Raw genomic sequence first — 22056 nt, forward strand, 5'->3', positions numbered from 1 at the left:
TATTTGGTCTTCCCTCTCTTTCCAATCAAATGCATGCGCGACACTTAACAGGTCATCAATTATGATTCGTCACGTGGCGGTGTTTCGGTAATTACCGAAAAGGGCGATGTTACTACGTCATTTCTGCTCATACAGAATGCCGACTTGGCCGATTCGGGGAAATATTCCTGTGCGCCATCGAATGCAGATGTGGCCAGCGTACGCGTTCACGTACTAAACGGTAAGTACACGCTAAATATTTTACAAGCATATAACCCATACCCTATAATATAACTGTATATATGCTTGAATGTAAGTATGTCTTTATATAGATGTATAGTTGTAGATATTATGAAACACCTGACTGCGTTATGTGCCACAACTCATATATACATATGTATATATGTAATGTGTATCAGTTCCATGAAGTTGCGGCGAAACCTCGAATTTCCATAGACGAGCAATCAGTAAACGTCATAAGTCACTGCCACTGACGCATAAATACCTACAAATGTACAATATGTAGGATACAAGGCTGTGTAGTGTTTCGAAGAGAATTATGTGTATGTGACAGGTTGATACCTGCTTCGATATTGTTTATATATAATCGCATATAAATTCAGTTCAGTAATATATTAGTGAAGTATTGGTTGTGTTACGCATGCTTTTGGATTCGTTGCTATTCAGTTCGCTTTGCTGGAGCTCTACTCTGTCGGAGCCAGTTCGCAACATTGAATGCTAATTAAATTCTCTAAACTCAAATCATTCGAAATTTGTATTTTCAACTAGCTTATCCTGCGCGTGTTGCTACGCCACCAACTAAAATAAATTTGAAGGAAAGGCATAACACAAATATTCAATTTATTATGAGTAATTCTACGAATTTTCTTAATCTGTCGAAAATTGGCCGTACCAAATCAGAAATCTTCTTAGGCTCATCCACAATAACTTTGCTTAAGAGCATCACATTAATTGTACAGTTTACAATTCTATAAAGGACATACAGACAAACATTAATTTTTATATATGTATATACGGTATGACAGCCATATTCTATACATCCAAGATAATTTTTTGTTTACAGTTCTCTGTTCTTTTTGCTACTCTCTTAGTTCTATTGAATAAGAGAATATCGAATAAATATAGTTTCTTTACTTTTAACAAAATAAATTTCGAAGCTGAGCCCAAACAGACGATAAATACGAATTTTAGTAATAAATAGATACCAGCGCTATCTGGCGTGTTTGGATTTCTATTAATTATATGTATTAACAACATCGCAGCGGGAGGAGCTATTTAGTTAAATATTGGGCTAAGCGGAATCTTTACTGAAAATTAAATAGGTCAAATCAAGCTAATTTTCAAAAAGAAATATTTTAAAACTTTAAAAAATCAGTCCAACTTTTTCAAACCACAATTCAATTAAAGCTTTGAGGGCTTGTATCAAGTCTTGTCAATCAGAAGAACACTTTTTTTGTATTTTTTTTTTTTTTTGGAAGAGATATTTTATTTTACAAATAAATTAAAATAATGTACATTTACAGAAATGTATATACGTTAATAATCGACAATAATAATCGATGCCTTACCCGAGCGCAAGGAAGACTTCCCAAAACAGCTATCTAGCTGTGGGGAAGACCAATATTACAATAGATGTAATCATCGAAGACTAGTCGAAATTTTGATATTTAACAAAATGGCAGCATCCCAAAAAAATTAGTTATATACGAGAAAAATTTGCACTTCATAGAGGCTTAAGAATCTAAATTGTTATCAAGCATATTATTTCTTCGATCATCATCTAACAAATATATCAAAGAAGGTCGTGTAAAAATTATAAGTCGATCGGTTCTAATGACAGACTCAAAAAACAACGTTTAGAGAAAAACGTGTTTCAAGTTTTGGGAGCCGGTTATATTAAGTATAATAAATCTAAAACGGTAATTTCTTTACAACTGCTTGCTGGAACAACTTAACATTTTCGGAAAATTTTTTCTAATATATGTACATTCTATATACTATATGCATAAAAACTGTTTTTTGGAATTCACAAGTGAATATAACTCCTTTAAGCCATTAACAGACTACTGACAACTTATGATTGGGTAGCGTTCTCTATATGATTGGATCGAACATAGGTCTTCTCAAACCAATTACTTCAAATCGTTAACCATTCACGCTAACAGTCAAAATATGCATGTAGTACCTTGTTCAAAGTCGGAAGCCATTAATTAGTTTTCAAAATGAGTGCTGGGATCAATTGATGAGCTCGGTCACTTTGTTAAATTGGAAAATACGCAATAAGAACTTGAGGTATGGCACACTACTAGCAGAGAGCACTTGGCTATCAATTGAGCAACATATTTTCTAGTAGCACGAGAAAAAAAAGCAAGCAAACCAGAAGGACAGTGGCAGCAAACAGTGCAGGGACCAAGTGCAAAGGAATGAAAATGCAGAAGCGTTTTGCTGTGACAGCCATCACTTGCTGCTCATTTAAAGCTGGCAAACTCGTTCCCACACACACACAAACACAAATCCGTGCATATATGTATATGTGTATACAATGTGAAAGTAAGTGCGTGCATGCGTGTGAGTGCCAACACTTGTAAAATGCAAGCTAAATAAACTGCATACCTCGAATTATGGCCACCACATTGTTGGATAATTGGAGCAGCACAGCAGAAAGTTGGCCACAGCAAGTGCGTCAGTTGCATTATCTGCGGATGTGCAACACCATACGAACAACAGCGAACATGCGGCAACAATGTGCACATGCAGGCGCTCGTCTATGTATGTGTTAGTATGTGAGTGCGTGTGTGCTGTGGCATGGAAAGGTATGCACGCAGGTCCGAATACCATGTTACAGTTACCTGCGTATGGTCAGACACACACACATATATATGTATATAATACATGATTGCCTGTGTGCTGGTAAATGTTCACGTGTTCTTGGCACATTTCAGACGCACACACTTAACCGACATTCCGTAAATGAGGTGAAGATGACAGCACTTCGCTACCACGACCACAATGACAACTGACACCAGCGCTATGCGCTCTGCACTGGTACTCACGCACCAAATATGCATACTATACCTACATAAATGAGTGTGTGTGTGTGTGCTTGTATTCGCATGGACATGTGCTGCTGTACTTGTAACACGCTCATGTAGCATAACATCCGCATAGCCGCAGCAATAAAAACAGCGGCAAGTGCAATGTTGGCAAACAGATACACTTACCTGTTACACACACACATACATTTATATATGTATATGTGCGTATATTGTTCCAGCTCGATTATGCAGCAGGAGAAGCGCCGCATCAACAATTTTGTGCGTGACTGCATGAGTGGTGCCACAAAGCTACCTAAATACTCTCCCAAATGTATGTATTGTATATATGTATGGGTGTCTATGTTCGTGGCTTCCACTTGCAGTGTAATGCATTTTGTATAGGCGACGTGTAGGCCAAAACGCCTGTTAGGCTGTGGTTACTGTACACTTGCCGAAATTAGGGTTAACGGCCTTATATTTAGCCCTTAGCCCAGGCTTGTCTGTTACAGTTAGTTCAGAGATAAAAAGGTATAGTAATGCCGGTACTATTCGCACTACTCGCATTTCTTTCAGTGAATTTGTAAAAGCTGGCGGTGCTTAATTAAGCCAAAAGTATGTTTTAAGCGATTTTCTTCAAATGTCATTGTATTGTATTCTCAATGCTTTAGCCATTTTGCATAAGTATTTCCTTCCAGAAATGGTCATGCTTACTTTTCAATATAAATCAAATGTCATCACTGTTCTATAATAACTTTTTAGAATAGTAATATAGTGATTACTTTTTAGAATAGTAATATAGTGATTTTCTAAATCGTTGCCTACATTTAGGCGGCTTCGGTGGTATTGTTACTGCAGCCACATACCCGAAAGCGTGATGGAGTTGAGAAATACATACGTAGGAAATCAAAGTATACAAATTCGCTTTAGTTCTTGAATGAATCTTTGCATTATTTGAAAATATTGGTATTCTTATATACCATACATATTAGGCTTATTCCTGTCATAAGTTCTGTTACAAGTTCTGCATGTTATAAAAATGAAAGTATAATACATTTTTTAATAAAGTTAATTTTACGTAATAATGCATATATAAATTCTATTCAAATGTTCACCTAATGTTATCACACAAGCCTTCAAACGATTCGGCCATTCATCAGCAGCACGCATAATTTCTATTGATATTAACGACGCTGCTCGAACCAAGGATTTTTGGAGACTCTTTAAAAATCGGTGGGGTATTCGACAGACCATTTTCGCTAACTCTTACCACAAATTGTAGTCCAATGGATTCAAAACTGAACATCTAGGTGACCAACCATCTGCAGCTATGCAACTAGGAGCATTACTTTTGAGCCACTGCTGGGTGGCTTTTTACTTGTATGCTGGAAAGCATACCTTCCGACTACTACACTTTTACCACAGTTTTAACCTCTATTTCACAGTAGTGAAGTGGTGTAATGCTTTTACAGCAGATATTTCAAACTTGATCCAATCCTTTGCTACAGGGTTTGCACTTATTTGAAAAAAGCAATGCATGAGTCTCAATCGAGAGGTACCCAGAAATAGAAGTTTTTGATATATTTTTGGTTAACGGTCGTTGCAGTTTTAATAATGTACCTAATTCTAGGTCTAATCTAATTTCTAATTCCTAATTAACTCATTCGCTCAATCAAATAAATTATTTAATTGGCTAATTATTCACACGTAGAAAAGAAGTCCTTGAGCAAGATTTTATTTGACTAAATCAAAACTTTATACATCGTTATTTTCCCGTCAAGTGATTTCTGTGTCTAATACACAAATGCTTTTAACCTTTCAAAACCAATTTTGCCGCAGAGCCTTCATTTGGCAGACAATTTCACACAAAAGTTAATTTGAGCCACCAACGAAAATTCAACTCGCGCCAACTCGCATGAGGAAACTTTACCATGGCAAAAATGAGAAAATTTTCAGTGATTTAAATAATCAAATAGCACACTCACACACACATGGGTGGGACAATGAGTGTGTCAAAGCAACTAAAGATATACATTAACATTCTGCATAAATCAGTCACACACGCGCACATACATATAAAAAAAAACAATTGCATATGTGTATGTGTCACAACAACAATCATCAGCAGCCTTGAAGAAAGCTAGCACAAGGTGAGGAAATTAGGCGAACAATGTGCGGAAACTCATCACACACCTTCAAAGCGCAACAGCTATTTCCCTCCCATCACGCCTCGCCTCTATGCAGCCGCGCCGCTTAGTCACAGCCAGCGAGGCCGCCGATTTGAAAGCAAATTAAAACTGGCAAAGCGGAAATGTGAGCCGCAACATTAGGCGTAATTTTTCACCGGCATTTGTTGTCGCAACAACAGCGGATAGCATACGTGCACAGCAACAACAACAAGCAGTAATGACACAAATAGCAGCGCATCGCTATTAAAATGGAACTAAGTGAAATTTTGGTTACAAAACCTGAGTGTCGCCTGCTAATGATAGCAATGACAATAATGCGTCGACGACACTCCTTTCACTTTTCAACAGCTTTAATGTGAATTGAGCTTTTACACATACCCTGTAGGGAAGCTTATAATGTTGCCTACAATTAGGCGCTTTACGTAGTATTGCTACCGTAGTCGCAAGCTCAAATGCCACTTCTCCATGGAATAGAAGGCAATATTTAGGACCGAATTTAGATGCGAAGAATTTTAATACATCCTTTCCTTCCATATACCGTTTATGATGATTTTCATCTTTACGGTAAGTTTTATTTTATATATGATATTTGATCCGTATGAGATATACTCAAAGCAATTTGAGTGAATATGGATATGGATAAAATCGTCATATACCTTTCCCCGCCTACATGTAATGAGTAAACTGATTTCAATAAATCTTAAGGAATTTTTTTTTTTATTTAAGGTACCTAGCTCAAGTCAATTTAGTGCCAAAAATGGTCGCTTTCATCCGATTTTTTTACGTAAACTTTTCCAGACATCTGGAGATATTTTCACATCTTCAGTTTTTTAAGCCTTTGCTATGTACCTTTTTGGCCAAGTAGCCAGTATTCTGTTGTACCCAAAATTTTGTACTTTCTTACACATTTTTGATAGTTGCTCTTATTATCCTAGTGGGTAGGCATGCATGCGGCTTAGAATATGTGTGTATTGCATCTGCTTTAAAAATTACCATCTATTCATACATTCGAAATATTAGATGAAACTTGTACTATATTTATACAGTGCAGGCGAACTTGTATGCTTAATTGCAAATATTTTTTTTTTACTTAATTATGAAGGCTTAGAAACAGTTTGACTAAATGGTTGGTGAAGAGTTGTTAATTTTTGTTTTTATATCGTGAAAGGTAGAAGAATTGAAATTTTGCACACGTCCTTTGCTTTCATATAAGCTTTTTGTTTGTGGGAAGCGTCGATATCGGATCACTATAGCCTATAGCCAGCATACAAACTAAATGATTTTTTTCCTATAAGGAATACACCTGTTATTGATATTATAGCTTCGGTGCAACCGAAGTTAACGTATTTTTTTTTATTTTTATTTTTATAGAACAAATTACTTTAAAACCTGCACCTTTTAACGAGTACACTCTTGCTATTTACCAGCAATCAGCACCATTTGCCACCAAAGAAGTCATTAATGAACATGTCGGTATTACACAAAAAAATCACTTGTCGCACATATTATTTGCAACAGTATAAGCTTAATATTAAATTAAATGGGAAATAAACATTTTAGGTGCCTCGCATTAACTTTTATTACTTACATACATTCGTTGCTACTAACGGTATTCGCATTTATTTCTTTAAACATGTTTTGGTGATTACACGTACGTACACTTTTACGACTCACTGTACACGAACAGCAGGCAGTGAGTCGCACATGTGTACACACGCCCAGATATTATGCTCTATGAGTGGCTTTTTGTGCAGGAAATTACATTTTGGCTTCTGGTAAAAATTTTCGGCGACGCACATTAAGCCTTGCGACCTAGCATACCGAGCGCATTTCCGTAACGAACCGACGCGTCGGGACCTGCAGGCCATTTTGTTGCTCGTATTTATAAAATTACGATACAAATGCCAGCTAATGTGAGATGATATATGTGGGAGTGTGTATGTGAGCTTAGATTTTAATTTCGTATATATAAATAAATAAACACATAAACATACATATATATAATAATATATGTACATGTATATGTATATAATTATATATGTATATGTATGTGTGTGTTAATCGCTTTGTGGCAATTGTGTACGTGCGCAACATAACTGATTTCGCTTCTGCTCTATTTTCTATTAACACCTAAGAAAGGCAATACATACATACACGCATATAGAATTTAAATAGGTATGCGTGTCTTTGTGCGACGGAAGTCCGCACAAATATTATGCCAAAATTTTCGTTGCTATTTACACTTATTATTCCTTATATCAACAATAGATTTTATTGTTACTCAGCCTCTGCTGCTATTTGCTATTTGTTTTGTGTATTTGCTCTCGGTTCTTTTGCAAAGCCACCTGAACTTTCGATTCTTTGTGAGATTTGCTTCTGCTCAACTAATGACTAAATAAATACCCAGCATGGCAAAAATAAGCACACAATTATGGCGGACTTTCGGTAATACGTAAATTTGTATTAAATGTTTAATAAACGTATACAGTAATTTAATTATTTTTCTGTATTTAGTTTATGAAAAGAAAACATTATATATATATATATATAGGTATATATAACTATATATGAAAATCTTAATGTTATGAGGTAATGAGGAAATGTTATTTGGGCTATTTAAGGGTACCTCAGATAAAGTGCACCTTTTTCTCGCAAATAAGCAAAAATAACGTCATCCATATTACCTGAGTTTTTGTCTAAGAAGATAGTTTTTGTCCTCTTTTGAGGTCAATTAGTTCTGTGATAATAGTATTTCTTGCGAAAGACCCCTCCACTGCAATAAGTTGTTTGATCCAAGAATTAATTGAATAACAAGGATTAAATTTCGCAATCAGGGAGGTAAGAAAAGCTTTTAAGGAACTATGTATATATCAGGAATTATGTGATCAATTTCAACCAAATTTGGTATATGAGGTTACCTTATATATAAATTCCGTATAAATATATGAAATAATTGGACATATATTTTTATTTACCAGTGACCTTACAAGCATCTAATTCAATTTGACTATTAAATGAATCATAGATTACTCACTGGCTTATTTAAAAATATATTTGGATTGGGTAAACTTCTTAAGTTTGAAATGGCAGTTGCTATTTGTTTTCAGATCTGTTTATAACATATTTTACTAGTTTTTTAGACTCTTCGATTGTACGACCACTGACAACGCAAATACTTCACTTGCTTCCAAAAAAATGTTTTAAGAATGACCCAAATCGTTTTTAATAAGTTCTCGTACTTTATATCTGTTCGTCACTCTACCTCTCTTTACAAATAGTATTTCAATTATTATATAATAGTCTCTCTCAATATCAAAAAAAAATGAATTATGCTATCCGGTATTATACTCTTTTTAATATAGAGGTTATATTGTAAACAACTTTTTTATAAACCTGCCGAGAATTATAATGTATAGAGAATGTGGGTGAGTGAAAACTATCAGTACCACAGGTAATTGCAGGATTAAGTACAATGTATTAGGTATTTCATAAGAATGCTTAGCCTTGTATTCTGAATTTATACAATTTTGTAAGAAATATAATATTTGTATTTGTGTGCTGGTTAGGCTTTTTATTGTTGTTTTCTTCCACTTTCTTTTTCTAAGTAAACAGTCGCTCATATAGTCTACTTCTCTTCTCTGGCTATACTTTTAAGCAATTACAAGAATCTGTAGTGGAAATGGCGTCTCACCAATTTTCTTTCATTTTATTTACTTTCTTACGTGCAAATATTCTTTTGTGACAATATTTCTTAAGGTAATAAAAGACAATATGAGTGAAACATTAAGGTGGTATTTTGGTGCTGAAATTTTTCCAAAGTAGATTAGTGAAAAATATTTTGCATATACATATAACTGTTTCCTTGTTTGTTGACCGATGTGCATTAAATGGAACCAACCTAATGTTTTTATACATACAATTATAGCAGTCATGGAAAATAATATTAAAATATTCAGAGAAAATAAATAGCACAGTCAAATTTCCAAGAACTCAATTTCAGTTTTTGTATAATACAAGAAAAAACTAGAGAGTACATAACTCATCAAAATATAACAATTTGATGCTTATGTTTTTGATTGTTATTTAAGCAAGCTTTTATTACAACTTATATCTAATATAAAATTTATTTGAAACAAATTGTAAGCATACTCATGAACTTAGAGCTCTGATATTGCCTGAAGAAAACCGTTAATTGAAAGTAATCCTCTACATTTTGTTCTGAAGTCTTTTCGGAAGTTCTTACTTTCATGCCATTATTTAGATACTTCATTGTTGATCTCTTTCGTCCTCCTTCCGCTCTGCAAATCAGCGTCAAATTAGTTCTTGTATTAAGAAATTCTAACATATCCACAGTATTTGCTATTAATATTCCGACCATTTATAGAAAACAATATTGGCAGTAAATGAAGGCGTCAAAGAACAAAAATAACTGAGTACTGACTATGGAATTGAGGATGAGATAATGGAAAAGTGCTTTTCATTTCAGTAAGCGTACATTGAATTCGATGGCTTTTCTTCTCTAACGTCGTATTCAAAGTTAAAGTCAATTCTAATAAAAGCATAGAAATCTGAATACAGTGCAATTTTAGTAATTAAATGCGTTGGTGTTGACTTTTAAACATATTTTGCAATACATTTTTTCTCAATTATCAAAAGAACTTTATTCTATCTTTTTAAAAACAATCAAATTTAGAAAGTTTTTTCTCAAAAAAAAAAGATATCTAATTAGCAATCATAATATATATTAAATTCTAGACCTTGTTTTCAAATAACTATTATATAAATAAACCTCCTTAAATTTTAAAATTTAAAGTTAATTTTTAGTACGGATGGATGCCTACAATTAGGCGCAACATGTAATTTTTATTACGTATTAAAGATGTAAGGACTCTGTTTGACGAAATCTTGAATGGATTGGAATTAAATTTGGAAGTTTATTAAGTTATATTATAGATATATAGACCCACTTAGTTTTATTTTCGTCAGCGAAAATTATATTAAATCAATGTTCGCATAGAAATGGAAGGGCTGATTACATTAACTTTTGACTAGTTATATGGGGGCTAACGCAAGTTTTCGCCCGATTTTATTCATTTTAGATACAAAGATACACTGTTGTTAGAAAAATCCGTTTTCTCAATTTCATTTAAAATAACTAGCATATTGACTGATATATGTGGTATAAAGTCAACGGGAAGTTCGAAAATGTTTACAAGTATATTAGATACATGGGTGCTAAGAGAAATATTGACTCGATATGTGATTACACCTAAATGTGAGCAGCCCGTCTATAATCATGACACAAATGTGTCATCCCGGATATAAAATTGCATGTTTCTAACGCATTTCGTTATTAATTTATGGCAATTTAGTAGTTTTTAACAACACCGATATACTTGTATGGCGAATGGGAGTGATTGTTATCCGATTTCACCTATTTTCATGCTATCGCAAGAGGTGTCCAAATGATATAATATTTTTTCATTTCAGCTTCAGCTATTTTATATATGTTTATATAACTCTATATCTTACTCGAATATTTTTAAGTAATAAAAACAACCGTTAGTTGAACAAAACTATCATACTCTGTAGCAACATGTTGCAAGAGTATAAAAAAATATGCACTGCTTTTTGACTAATATAATATTTATTATATGATTTATTCATTTATTTATATGATTTTAGGTGTTTCAAGCAACTTTCCATTAAATAAAGAAGTGGTTTACTTTAAAGCGATGCCTACAATTAGGCGCAAATTACAATTTTGGTCAATTAAAATTTTTTTTCACATACATTTATTAATTTATTGGAAAATTCAATATTTAATCTTCAACATACCACTGGTGAATATTTGGTATTAAAAAGTTTAAAAAGGAATTAAAAAGGTGCACCGGTACAAACAATGCTATACTCCTCCAAAAATATTTCTTCTAATATAAATGCATACTAAAATATGTACGTGACCGTTTTGGCATTGAATAAATTAAAAAAAAACTTTATTAATTGGGAAAGTCATATAAAAAATTCTATTCACACCTTATATAATATATATTTTTTTAAACTATTTATATTTTGTTAATTTTTCTAAGTTTTTTGAAATTAATTAAATCTTAAGGAATTCGCCTCTTTCAAAAATCGTCGTAGCAATTCTCCTCATAACTACCATCGATTTCCACTGCTATTTGAAACACATATTGAAGCATTTGGTTGGTACACCGCTTATTAGCAGCCACTGTCTGATTGGCTTGTCCATTGAAATATTGCTCTTTCAAATACCCGCTTATTCACCAGAAACAAAAATTACCAACATTTTTGGGAAAATGTATGGCGGCGCAGTCTATTTGCGTAAGGCACTCGTTGCTAACCAAATCGACACCGCATCCCCACACATGCATGTATGTGTGTGCACACATTCACACAGCGGGCTAAATATAAAGGCAGAGCGTAAGCCACACTCGGCAAACAGCCACAAAACCAGGCAACTGAAAATAAGCCACTTCCATCCAACAAATAACTCTTGAGCTTACTTTGCTTTTACTTTTTTATACCCCCATCCCACCTCAGCAATACTTGCAACCAACAGGACGACGGAGCAAGAGCAGCAGCTGGTTGTCTGCTAAAGCAGCCCTGCTGATAAGCCGAAAACATGGATCAGTCTGAAAGTGGCGAAATCTCTAACACACACATATACATGCATATACATACATACAATACAAATATACGTACATACCTTATCTCTGTAACATATGTTATTGTTGTATTTTGCTTACTAAGAAAATGGAAGTAATTGGTGGGCCAAGTAGTGGGGCATAAAGCTTAGCTGCAGATTGTGTGATTTACGAAATTGAATAAATAAAATAAATTGCTTAATTTACTGATTTTACTGTGCCCAGGAAAACGGGCAATAAACTTAGGTACATATATACTGTATGTGCATATGTGTGTAAAGCACTGTTAAAGGCAAGTGCAGACACACAAATATTTTAATTACAAAATAAATAATCAAAAAAGGAATAAGGAATATTTGACACACCACACAGGCGTGCTACCAATTTAATTTGGAGTTTAGTCGTTGAAGTTGTCAAACATAAATATATGTTTTTATAAACTGATACTATAATATGTGTTCCACGAAGTTTGTAACACCAATACGGAAACGTCCGAAACCCTATAAAGTATACATATAAGTAATCACTGTGACGGGCTTAGTTTACTTAGCCATGCGCCTTTTTATGCTATAAGCAATACACCTGTGAAGGATATTATAGCTTCCGCGAACCAAAAGTGAACGCTTTTTCTTGTTTTGCTAGCATAGGGTTTCACAGGCATCGAATCTGCTTCTATAAAGACTTATGAAACATTTCAGTCTTAATTTAAAATGTATTGCTTTAGTTCTTTCTTGATGCCGGCTTCCGCCGAACAAAATTTGATAAATTTTTTGTTTTGTTGTAAGCTAGGATTATTAAATAAATTCACAATTTCATTAAAATTTCCCTAAGGCATTGTGTCACATTTAAATTAATTATTCCATTTTTCTCAGTTACTCTCCCAAAAGAATGACTTGAAATTGTAGTTTCATAAACAAATTGACACAATCTAATTATATGGAAAAAATTGATACAGAGAGCTTTTACAAAGTTAGATATACCACTGTCGAGTGTGATAAAAGGCCATAGACTTTTTTTGAGGCTTCTATAATTGCTTCCTTCATGCATTTTTTGATTGTGGAAAAGTAAAATTGATGAAGGTTGCCAGCGTTCCATCTCTGTGTCGCTACTTATTGGTTCTAGGCTATTTTAGAACTTAGTTTTGCAAATTTGTGAACGACAAGAAAAATATGGTAAAACTAAATTGGGGTTTGGTGTACTAGAGTACTCAAAATGCATATCTCTGAGACCGGACCATATAGATTTTCATATAAAGAGATCAATTCTGAACGAAAATGCTTAAGCTGTCTACTTAGCATTTATATGATTTAATCCTGTTGCTATGGTAGTAGATTGGGTCTTTTATATTTACACTTGCCTCTTTATTCTCAATGCGTGGTATATTTCATAGACAGTTTCACTTATTTAATATACAGGTTATCAGATAGTGAAATACTTAAGGCCTACACGATGCCTGATTATTACTACAAGCATAAAAGTAAACATGAAACATTGGATTAACTTTAGGTAGAGAACTATAATTTTGTACAGTAAACTACAGAATTCCACGTCGAAACAGTAAAGTTCTGAGAAGCAACCACTTTCGGAAAAAATTTTGTTATTGGTCGGATCACTCTTCGGTAGTCGCCTAACTCCAGAAAATCTGATATTCCAGTAGAAACATATTTGGAACATAATTATATGTCTGTTGATAGATATCAAAAGAGTTCTCATGAATCCCTACAACCAATTTGAGGTGTTACATATTTATGCAGCATAGTTGTCGTTATTTATAGAAATAATTTCTGTAATTAGAAACGGCTCCTGACAAGCAAAACTATGTCTAGGTACAATCGCCTGCTTATGAAAATCGCTCTTTTCATGTCTAAACTCCACTCTGTATCAGCAAAATCCACACAATTTAATATGTTAAGCACGAAATATGCATACCTAAAACTATACATATGTGTGTGTGCTGATGAGCTTCAATATTCAAAGACTCACAAGCTTTGCTTGTGAATACCTGCTTTTAGATTTATTAGCATTATCCGCCACCACAATGCCCTTATATGACCTTACGCACCGTAATGTTGCCAAAAATATATGCCAACTAACACCTCAACAGTTTTAACATTTATCAGTGCGGTCACCTCCACCGTGGTGTTATACGCTGGCAGTTTGCATACGCGTAGGTAAGTGTTACTGTATTTGAATGTAAGTGTATGTGTGTGTGCGCTTAAATCCTGCGTCTGTGTGAGCTGAGCCAAAGAGCAGGTGCACCATTTCGATTTTACTGTGGAAGTTCATCTCCCGTTAGCCAATATACAATAATACGAGTAGATAGAATTTATGCAACAACAACAAGAATACGACACTAATCCAGTACAAGGCAAGTAACTTTTGTGTCTTATAGGTGTGTGTGTGTGGCGTCCACACAATCCACCTGATCTTGGCCTATACAAATTTCTTGCGTACGGCATTTGTCCTCTTAAAGGTCAAACAACTGTTAGCTTAGTAACAAAAACAAATAGGCGCAGTGATGACGGTGACGAGGACGTGGGTCAAACGATTTTGGGTTAATTTGTAGAAGGCGAAACTTATGCTTCTGTTGCCATAGTCACCTATGGTGTTGTCCTTTTGATCACACGCTTATTGTTGTTGTTACTCGCCGGCTTGTTAGTGCCCACCTGCTTGTGGATGCTAACCTGCTTGTTGTTGTTCGAACCGTTTGTTGTTGTTGTTGGCTATCCTGTCAGTTGTTTCTCGCCTGCTTAGTTGTTGTTCACCTGCCTGCTGCTGGCCGCTAATACTGTCTGGCGTTTTATGTATGTACATACTTGTAGTAGTGTTGTGGTTAGGCCCATGCCGTGTTTGTGTATTTGTAATTTGTGATTAACTGACCCAATGAGCGTGCGAGCTGCACCAATGAGTGCCTTAATATTCAGCAATATTTTCGGTAATTTTTCCGAATCAAATTTAATGAACTGTAGCGCTGTGGAAGCGTGAAAATACAAAAATACACATACATAAATATTCAATAGAGGCATGTGGTCCGTACACACACACACACACATACTCACTATAATAGCCAATTATAGCAACCTGCCAGCCTATTTACCTGTGCGCCTGTTTAATGTATTGGAAAAGGGATAAACACATTGCCCTGTTGGCTAAGCATAAACTAAGCAACCAGCAACTGCACGCACAAAGCTGAAGATGTAGGCGTGTGTTTGCGGTAATATATAAATAAAAGTGTACATTTTCGTAATCGCATGCACATTCCTGCTCACGAGCGTTGATGAGTTGGATTGGGGACGAAGTTAATGCCGCATTCTAACAGCTGGCAACTGTGTTTGCCTAAGTAGTTGGCTTTTCGAACACATACACACATACATTTGTATAAAAGAAAATCCAATTAATTATACTCAATAGAAATTATTTGCTTGCCCTTTGCAGCAGGCACACATACACATGCATATATATTACATACATACAAGTATATTTACAAGCAATAGCGCTACAATACCGAATCTTTTCCTCCACACTCGTTCATGCACATACACACATACGCGTTTCATGGCAGCATGCAAATAACGGTATTCTATAATCGCTTACTTTGTTATTGCGCATTCGCTTGCGCTTTCATTTTCTTCAACCTTGATTTAAATCAATTTCCTTTAAGTTCACATTCATTTTTCTTTATCGCATTAAATTTATCAAAGATCGCCCTTGTTGCCAATTGATTTAGAGAATTACATTTGTTTTGGATAACTGGAATGGCTTTTGATGTTTTGAGGGGCTAACACACATACACACAGGGTTGTGTCTTTGTGTGCCATTTGGTTTTTCTCAATTGTCGATTAAGGATTTGCTTCAATTGTTGCCTTTAGAGCGTTTGAGCCTTTAATGCTGTGATGTATTGAAATATTTGCTTAACTGTTTTTTTAACTAGATATATGGAACATTATATTGTAAAGTATATATAAATAAATAATTGGCAAATTTTTGATAAATAAGTAAGTATATTGCACCCGATAGTACGCAAACTTTCGTTTCTTTACGGCTGTGTTGAAGGGAGAGAAAAATAGAGTGTATGCGAAGAGCCGATGAGTAGTCGGGAGAGTCTTAAAATGGGAATCCAAAGAATCTTCAATATACAAGAACACTTCAGTAGATGATTATAGACGCACCAATTGTTGCAGATGTATTACAAAATTCCAAAAACAAAAAATATACCTAATCGAACAACTAATCGTCTCCTGATGAAATAAAATAATATCGACAATTTCTTCTCTAATGTCCCGCCTTTGCCAGATCAAAGGTATAACCACCTCAGTTCTAATACTTTTAGACATCCAGGTGAAATAGCAGAAATAGAAATAAAGCACCTAAGCAGATATCGAACGGGCTCAAGACGCTTTGTCGATAGCTGATTTTTATCTGCCTAACAAAGGACTGTATACATACAGCAGTCCACGTGTGAGCCCACGCTATCTTGAGGGACTAACCTTGCCAAATCGAGCTTGAAAAGAAAAATCATCAACAGCACCTACTATATAAAATGTTTGGATGCTTGGAAGAACAAAAACGTCCTCATTTGGAAGAGAAGGCTATACTTTCATTCCAAAAAAAAACTGTAATAAAAATCAATGGAACGGTACCACCGGATTTAGATTTCAGTTACTTTTTTCTGTTCTTAGTTCTGAAAAGTACTACAACGGATCGGCGTTCTAAGCCTCTCCAATTGAGAATTGACCTCTTACCCTTACCTAGGTCTGAAAATACTACATTTTGATAATATAAATTTAGCGATGATAAAGCAGTTATCGCTGAGGCTGAATTTTAAAATAAGCAAGACGGGAAGACTTACTACAAAAATGGTTGCGCAAAGTTGTCAGATCGTTTTATTTGGTGCACCGACTTCTATGGCAACTATGTTGAATATTAAAATGGTCTTTTGGGCGAGAACACGAGTTTCTCTTTAATATGAGCTTTTCAGTCTGCCTGACATAAACTATACTTTTTGGTGCCTTGCGGGAGAATATTTATGCTCAACTGCTCTCGCACTGCGACGCAAAACTTGTTACACCCAACGTTACTCCCTCATCTATATCCGATCATCGTATTGCCTTTTCACACAAATTTAGTTTACATACATATTTACTTTACATATTCATTGTAATAATGGAGTTTAATTCGATATAAATCTCAGAGCAAATCACTACGTCCAGCTGTCGGTCCGTCAAATATATCATTAGAATGGGTAATTCATTTAAAATGCTAAAAAGCGCACGAACTCCCAGCTGATTTCGGAAATCATAAATTATATTCATATTTCGTTTAAGCCACTTCTTTTCTACTTATTTTATCATTGTGGATAATCAAATATTTACCTAAATGTGCTGGCGTCTCTACATTTGGAAGGATACACATTCGATGGTTAGAGACTTAAGTGAGTTGAAAAGAAATACAAATTTGCTGAAATATTTCGAACTGATTATGTCACGAAAAAAGCAAAATATAACTGTAAAAAGCAACAAATCAAAGTGTCCACCTAACGAGATGATTGAGTGACTGCTCAGTGGGAGCCGCATTGGGAGCCATAACAACAACAACAATAGCAACAACAAATATTGTAACTCAATCAATGTGGCAACAATATCGCTGTCCAGCAAATTTTGAAATCTAAAGCGAATAATAAAAAGCAAAGACTGTCATAATTACAACAACAACAAATACTACTGTTCAAGTAAATTCAATGAAGAAATGTAATTTAAAACTTCATGGACACATCGCGTTCAATATTTGAATACGAACTTGAATTTTTGTACAAAGCACAACAATACTCGTTGAATAATAACGAAACTCGGACCTTGGACAGTCGCATAATTTGTAGTGAGCAGCTGGAGTGCAAGCAAATACGGCGAGCGTAATCGAAATGTAGAGTTGAATCGAAATATAGAGTTGAGCGGAAAGAAAGCTGGCAGGAAGTCATTTCAATTGAAATAAGAGATTATTGTTGTTAATATATCTGCAGAGAGGGGGAGAGCTGATGTGATGTCACAATATTCGTTACGTGTTTTCAGAATTTCTCTCTACACACAGACACACATAGACATATTTGTTTTAAATTTTTTTGTAATTTTTCATTTTGCTAGTTTTTCCCCTCGCACTTTGCATACATTCGAATCAAATGAGATGCTGATGACAATGTCAACGCCAGTGACGATGCCAATGCGAGTGGAAATGATTACGTTATTTTTCACAAGCGGTGCGCCAGCAGGCAGTGTAACAGGGTGATGGGGGAATTGAGTAAAGTTTAAAATATAGAAAATTTATATACCAAATTTGCTGTAATTTTTCTAAATCAAATAATATACTGTCAGATAATCAGTGTCGTGAATTTACTTTTTTTTTGTAAAGCTTACCAAAATACGATTAAAAAAGTTTTGCAGCTCAAACTTTAATTAAACTTTAACTCACATCTCTTCATATTTTTCTGATCTTGCATTCAGGGCGTTCTCATGAATTGATTTTGCTTTGAAAAATTTTATATTTTGTTTTTGAAATCTGCTAATAATATACATCTGACAGCCCGAAACAATTACCGACGGACAAAAGATACAACAAAGATTAAGTTAATAGTTGAATTAAATGTTTGGAATGTAAACTAATTTGACTAATTGAGAACATGTAACAAGTTTCACAACTCAATTATAGTCAAATAACAAATTATCTAAATTTTTTGATAATTGTCAAAGATAAGTGCTGTCTGAAATACCATGCACTTAAACAGAATTTGTAAATTGACTTACTTGAGAGAAGTTAGTTTTAAATTGAAGGCTCTTTGAGTAGTCTCTTCAGATTGACTCAATTTAGCTCATAAAACTTTAAAGATAACTGACAAACTCTGAACAGGGTTTGTAAGTTTGCCAAGAAGGTTGTAACGCTCAGAAGGAAACGTCGAATACTTAACCAACTATATAGTATATATAGATAATCAGCCTGATGTGCTGAATCGATTTAGCCATGTCCATCCGTCTGCCTGTACAACAAGTCCCTCAATTTTTAAGATATCGATCAGAAATTTTGCACAATCTTTCCTTTAACAAAAAATATACTCATTTGTTGAAATCGCTGATATCGGACGTCTATAGCATATAGCTGCCGGTCAAAATCAAGATAAAGGTCTTCTTATACACTTTTATGTTATAAGAAATGCACCTGTGAAGGGTATTACAGCTATTAGTAATTTGAAGTAAACGAACGTTTTTAGGTCCCAAACCCACCATCATTTTTTTAGCTTAAAATATTTATTTTTGCTCCTTACTTTGATTTGATATTGAGTATTGGAAGAGGAGCCTAATTTTCAAACGAAATTTTTCACGTCAAAATATTTGATTTTTAAAAAAGGCGCTGGGTGTATCCTTTGTTGAAATCTTTAATTTCAGATGATGTAAAAAATATGTAGAATTTATATTACATTTTTATTTTTGTATTATATTTTAGAAATTATCGACCCAATATCCTTCATGGGTCGTATGGTATGTGCATAAAAGAATTTCCGATCCGATATGGCTTCACCCTGTATTTGTATATAAACAGCCGTTATTGATGGCTTATTTTCACATTGGGTATTGGGAATTGAGTACGGTCACACGCTGCGTTTATGAGTGATTTACATTGAGTTTTTTGTGTGTACGTATGTAAAGGCCAGCTGCTCACTGTCGGTGGGCGTGGTGATGTTCTAACAAGTCGCACCTAATTGAATGCGAGTTCAATTTTTAGTAAAACCAAAAACATCACAAGCCAACAAGAATAACGGGAAAAAACATCAATTTCATTTTTGACAAATTGCAGATAGATATTCTATATATATAGGTATATATGAAATATTAAAATAAATATCGAATTCGACTAATGGCGAACGCTTGTACAATTGCACGCAAGATTTGCATAATTTTATGTGGAAAATTTTGTACAAAATCATTTTACATGTTTTTCATATTATTCGTGGAAGTATGTTTGTGGTCGGTTGAAATTTGCAAGTAAGCACACACGCACGCACACATACATGCTTACAAATATATGTGCGATACGTTTGCAATTTCCCCAAATGATTCTAATTTGCCAAGCAAACAAGCTTGAGCAAAAAAAAAAATTACACACAAGTATTTGTTGTTTGTGTGTGTGCCATTGTAGGTGTTCGTAAGAACCGTAAAATCGTCGAAAGCACGTTTGATTTGCACAAAACATATTCGCAATGCTTGCTTGCTCACTTTATTTCGACTCGTATTATTGGCTAAGCGCTGCACACAATATACATTTGGACGCCTTCGGTGCAGCAAAAACGAAAGCAAATACAAAAATAACTAAAAAGTACGAAAAAAACAAAAACTCGTATCCTCAGGGATTGCCCGTTAGCTAAAGCATGCCAACAGATTTCGAATTAAAGCCTTAGCTGTTGCATGCAACACTTGACCAACTTCGGTGTGTGGCATATGAAAATATTTTACTTCATACCCCCAGCACCTCACAAAATCCCTCTGCAACGGACACTTCTGCAGATTTACCTGAGCTTTTGCTTACTTTCATTGTTGTGCGCACTTCGATGCTGTTGTTGTGAGCTCGACTTTAAAATGTTTCTTATGTTTTGCGCAAAAACAACAATTGTCCAGCTATACAACCTGCACGGGACAGCTTGACAACTTGTATGGCTGCAAACTGTGCTGCGCCGTGCCGTGCCATGCCATGCTATACCATGCCAGTCTATACCATGCCAGTCTATTCTATGCCATGAAAATGAAAACAGTTTCGGGTTTTTCACAGATACTTGCACAAAACGCCGCTCATATCACCGCACCATCTCTCTGCAGTACACTTTAAATTGTGTCTTTGTATTTATATGATTTCACTGTGCGCTTTACTGCCCGAACAAATTCTCCACATCCGCTGTTGTCTGCAGTGTCGTTCATTTCCTGTTTTTACGTTGAAGCAGTTTCTTCTTGTTTATTTAGTTTGTTTTGTTGTACACATCGCTTTTTTCCACAACAATCGCATATGCCCACACCTGGTTCACGTTGTTATGTCAGCAAGTCCATTTGTCCACATATTTGTTTTTTAATTTTACAAAGACATTTTTAAGCGCAGAGCTATGAGTCCAACTTGATTTTATGAGTAAGAACAGAAAATGTCAAAATGAATACATGCCAAAGTTTAAATGAAGCCAATTTTATTGATCTCTAATCATCACAAATATACTTACACCTCAATGAGTGATTTTGAGAATTCGATATGAAGTTATGCCAAAAGTTACGTTAGATTAGAGCGGTGTACTGGGTGGTATTACGCTTTCGTTATGATAGCACTTTGCTAAGCAACCACAATGAGATAAAGAATAAGCAGTAAAATAGAGACAAAATCTTTCATACTTGTAATAAATTTCTGCAGTTGGCTCAACTCTGTAGAAACGTTTTATTAAAGAAAGTGAGAACCAGCTTACGGCTTGGTAAAGTTAATCATGTAGTCAGAAGATGTATCATTTTGTATCCGCTCCCAAGTAGTCGTAGAAATAATGTTCAACTTTATATCATATACCGGATTGGAACCCCAACCATAATGAAAGCATAAACTTAGCAAATCAAAGCTTTGGCCAGGCCGTTCAAAACCTAGTAATCGACTTGAATTGGCATAAAATGGTTAGCTGAGGGATAATGGGTAAAGGAAAATGAGTAAAAGCACTATTTGGACATTCCGGGTACGTGTTCTTAAACCATAATATTTAGTTCGAACTAAGTTTACTCTAGCTCCAAGTCAACAGTTATCCGGAACTAAACGTAATGTTTGGCGAAAAACCACTTCCAGTTACACAATCGAGAAATCCTTAATTCGGAGGTGTTAGAGTGGCTTACTTACAGTTCCCTCTTTCTATAGGAAGAAAAAATTTCATATTTTTATAAATGTTGAATAATGCTAGATATATTTAGCAAAATGCATATACCTATGTAACACAAAAAAAAAATTTGTATATTTCCTGAATAAACTGGTTAAAATAGGGACTTCATTGAGCCCTACTGATTGTTAGTCATATTAGAGATTATCTAAGTATCTATCGTGGCATCTTTACGCCCTAAATTGTTAACGAACTGGAGAGTGTGGACCAGATCGGTTTAACACTTCACAATTTAA

General features: G+C 34.7%; 1 protein-coding gene across 1 annotated transcript in view; it reads left to right on the plus strand.

Moving 5' to 3' along the window:
- Positions 1 to 22056, plus strand: part of dpr6 (defective proboscis extension response 6) — a 232119-nt gene that overhangs the window by 149675 nt on the left and 60388 nt on the right. Inside the window, exon 6 of the mRNA XM_036364411.2 lies at positions 52 to 220. Within this exon, the coding sequence (XP_036220304.2) occupies positions 52 to 220 (169 nt within the window). The remainder of the gene's footprint in view (positions 1 to 51; positions 221 to 22056) is intronic.

The sequence above is a fragment of the Bactrocera oleae genome, chromosome 6 (genome assembly GCF_042242935.1).
Source record: "Bactrocera oleae isolate idBacOlea1 chromosome 6, idBacOlea1, whole genome shotgun sequence".
NCBI lineage: Eukaryota > Metazoa > Arthropoda > Insecta > Diptera > Tephritidae > Bactrocera > Bactrocera oleae.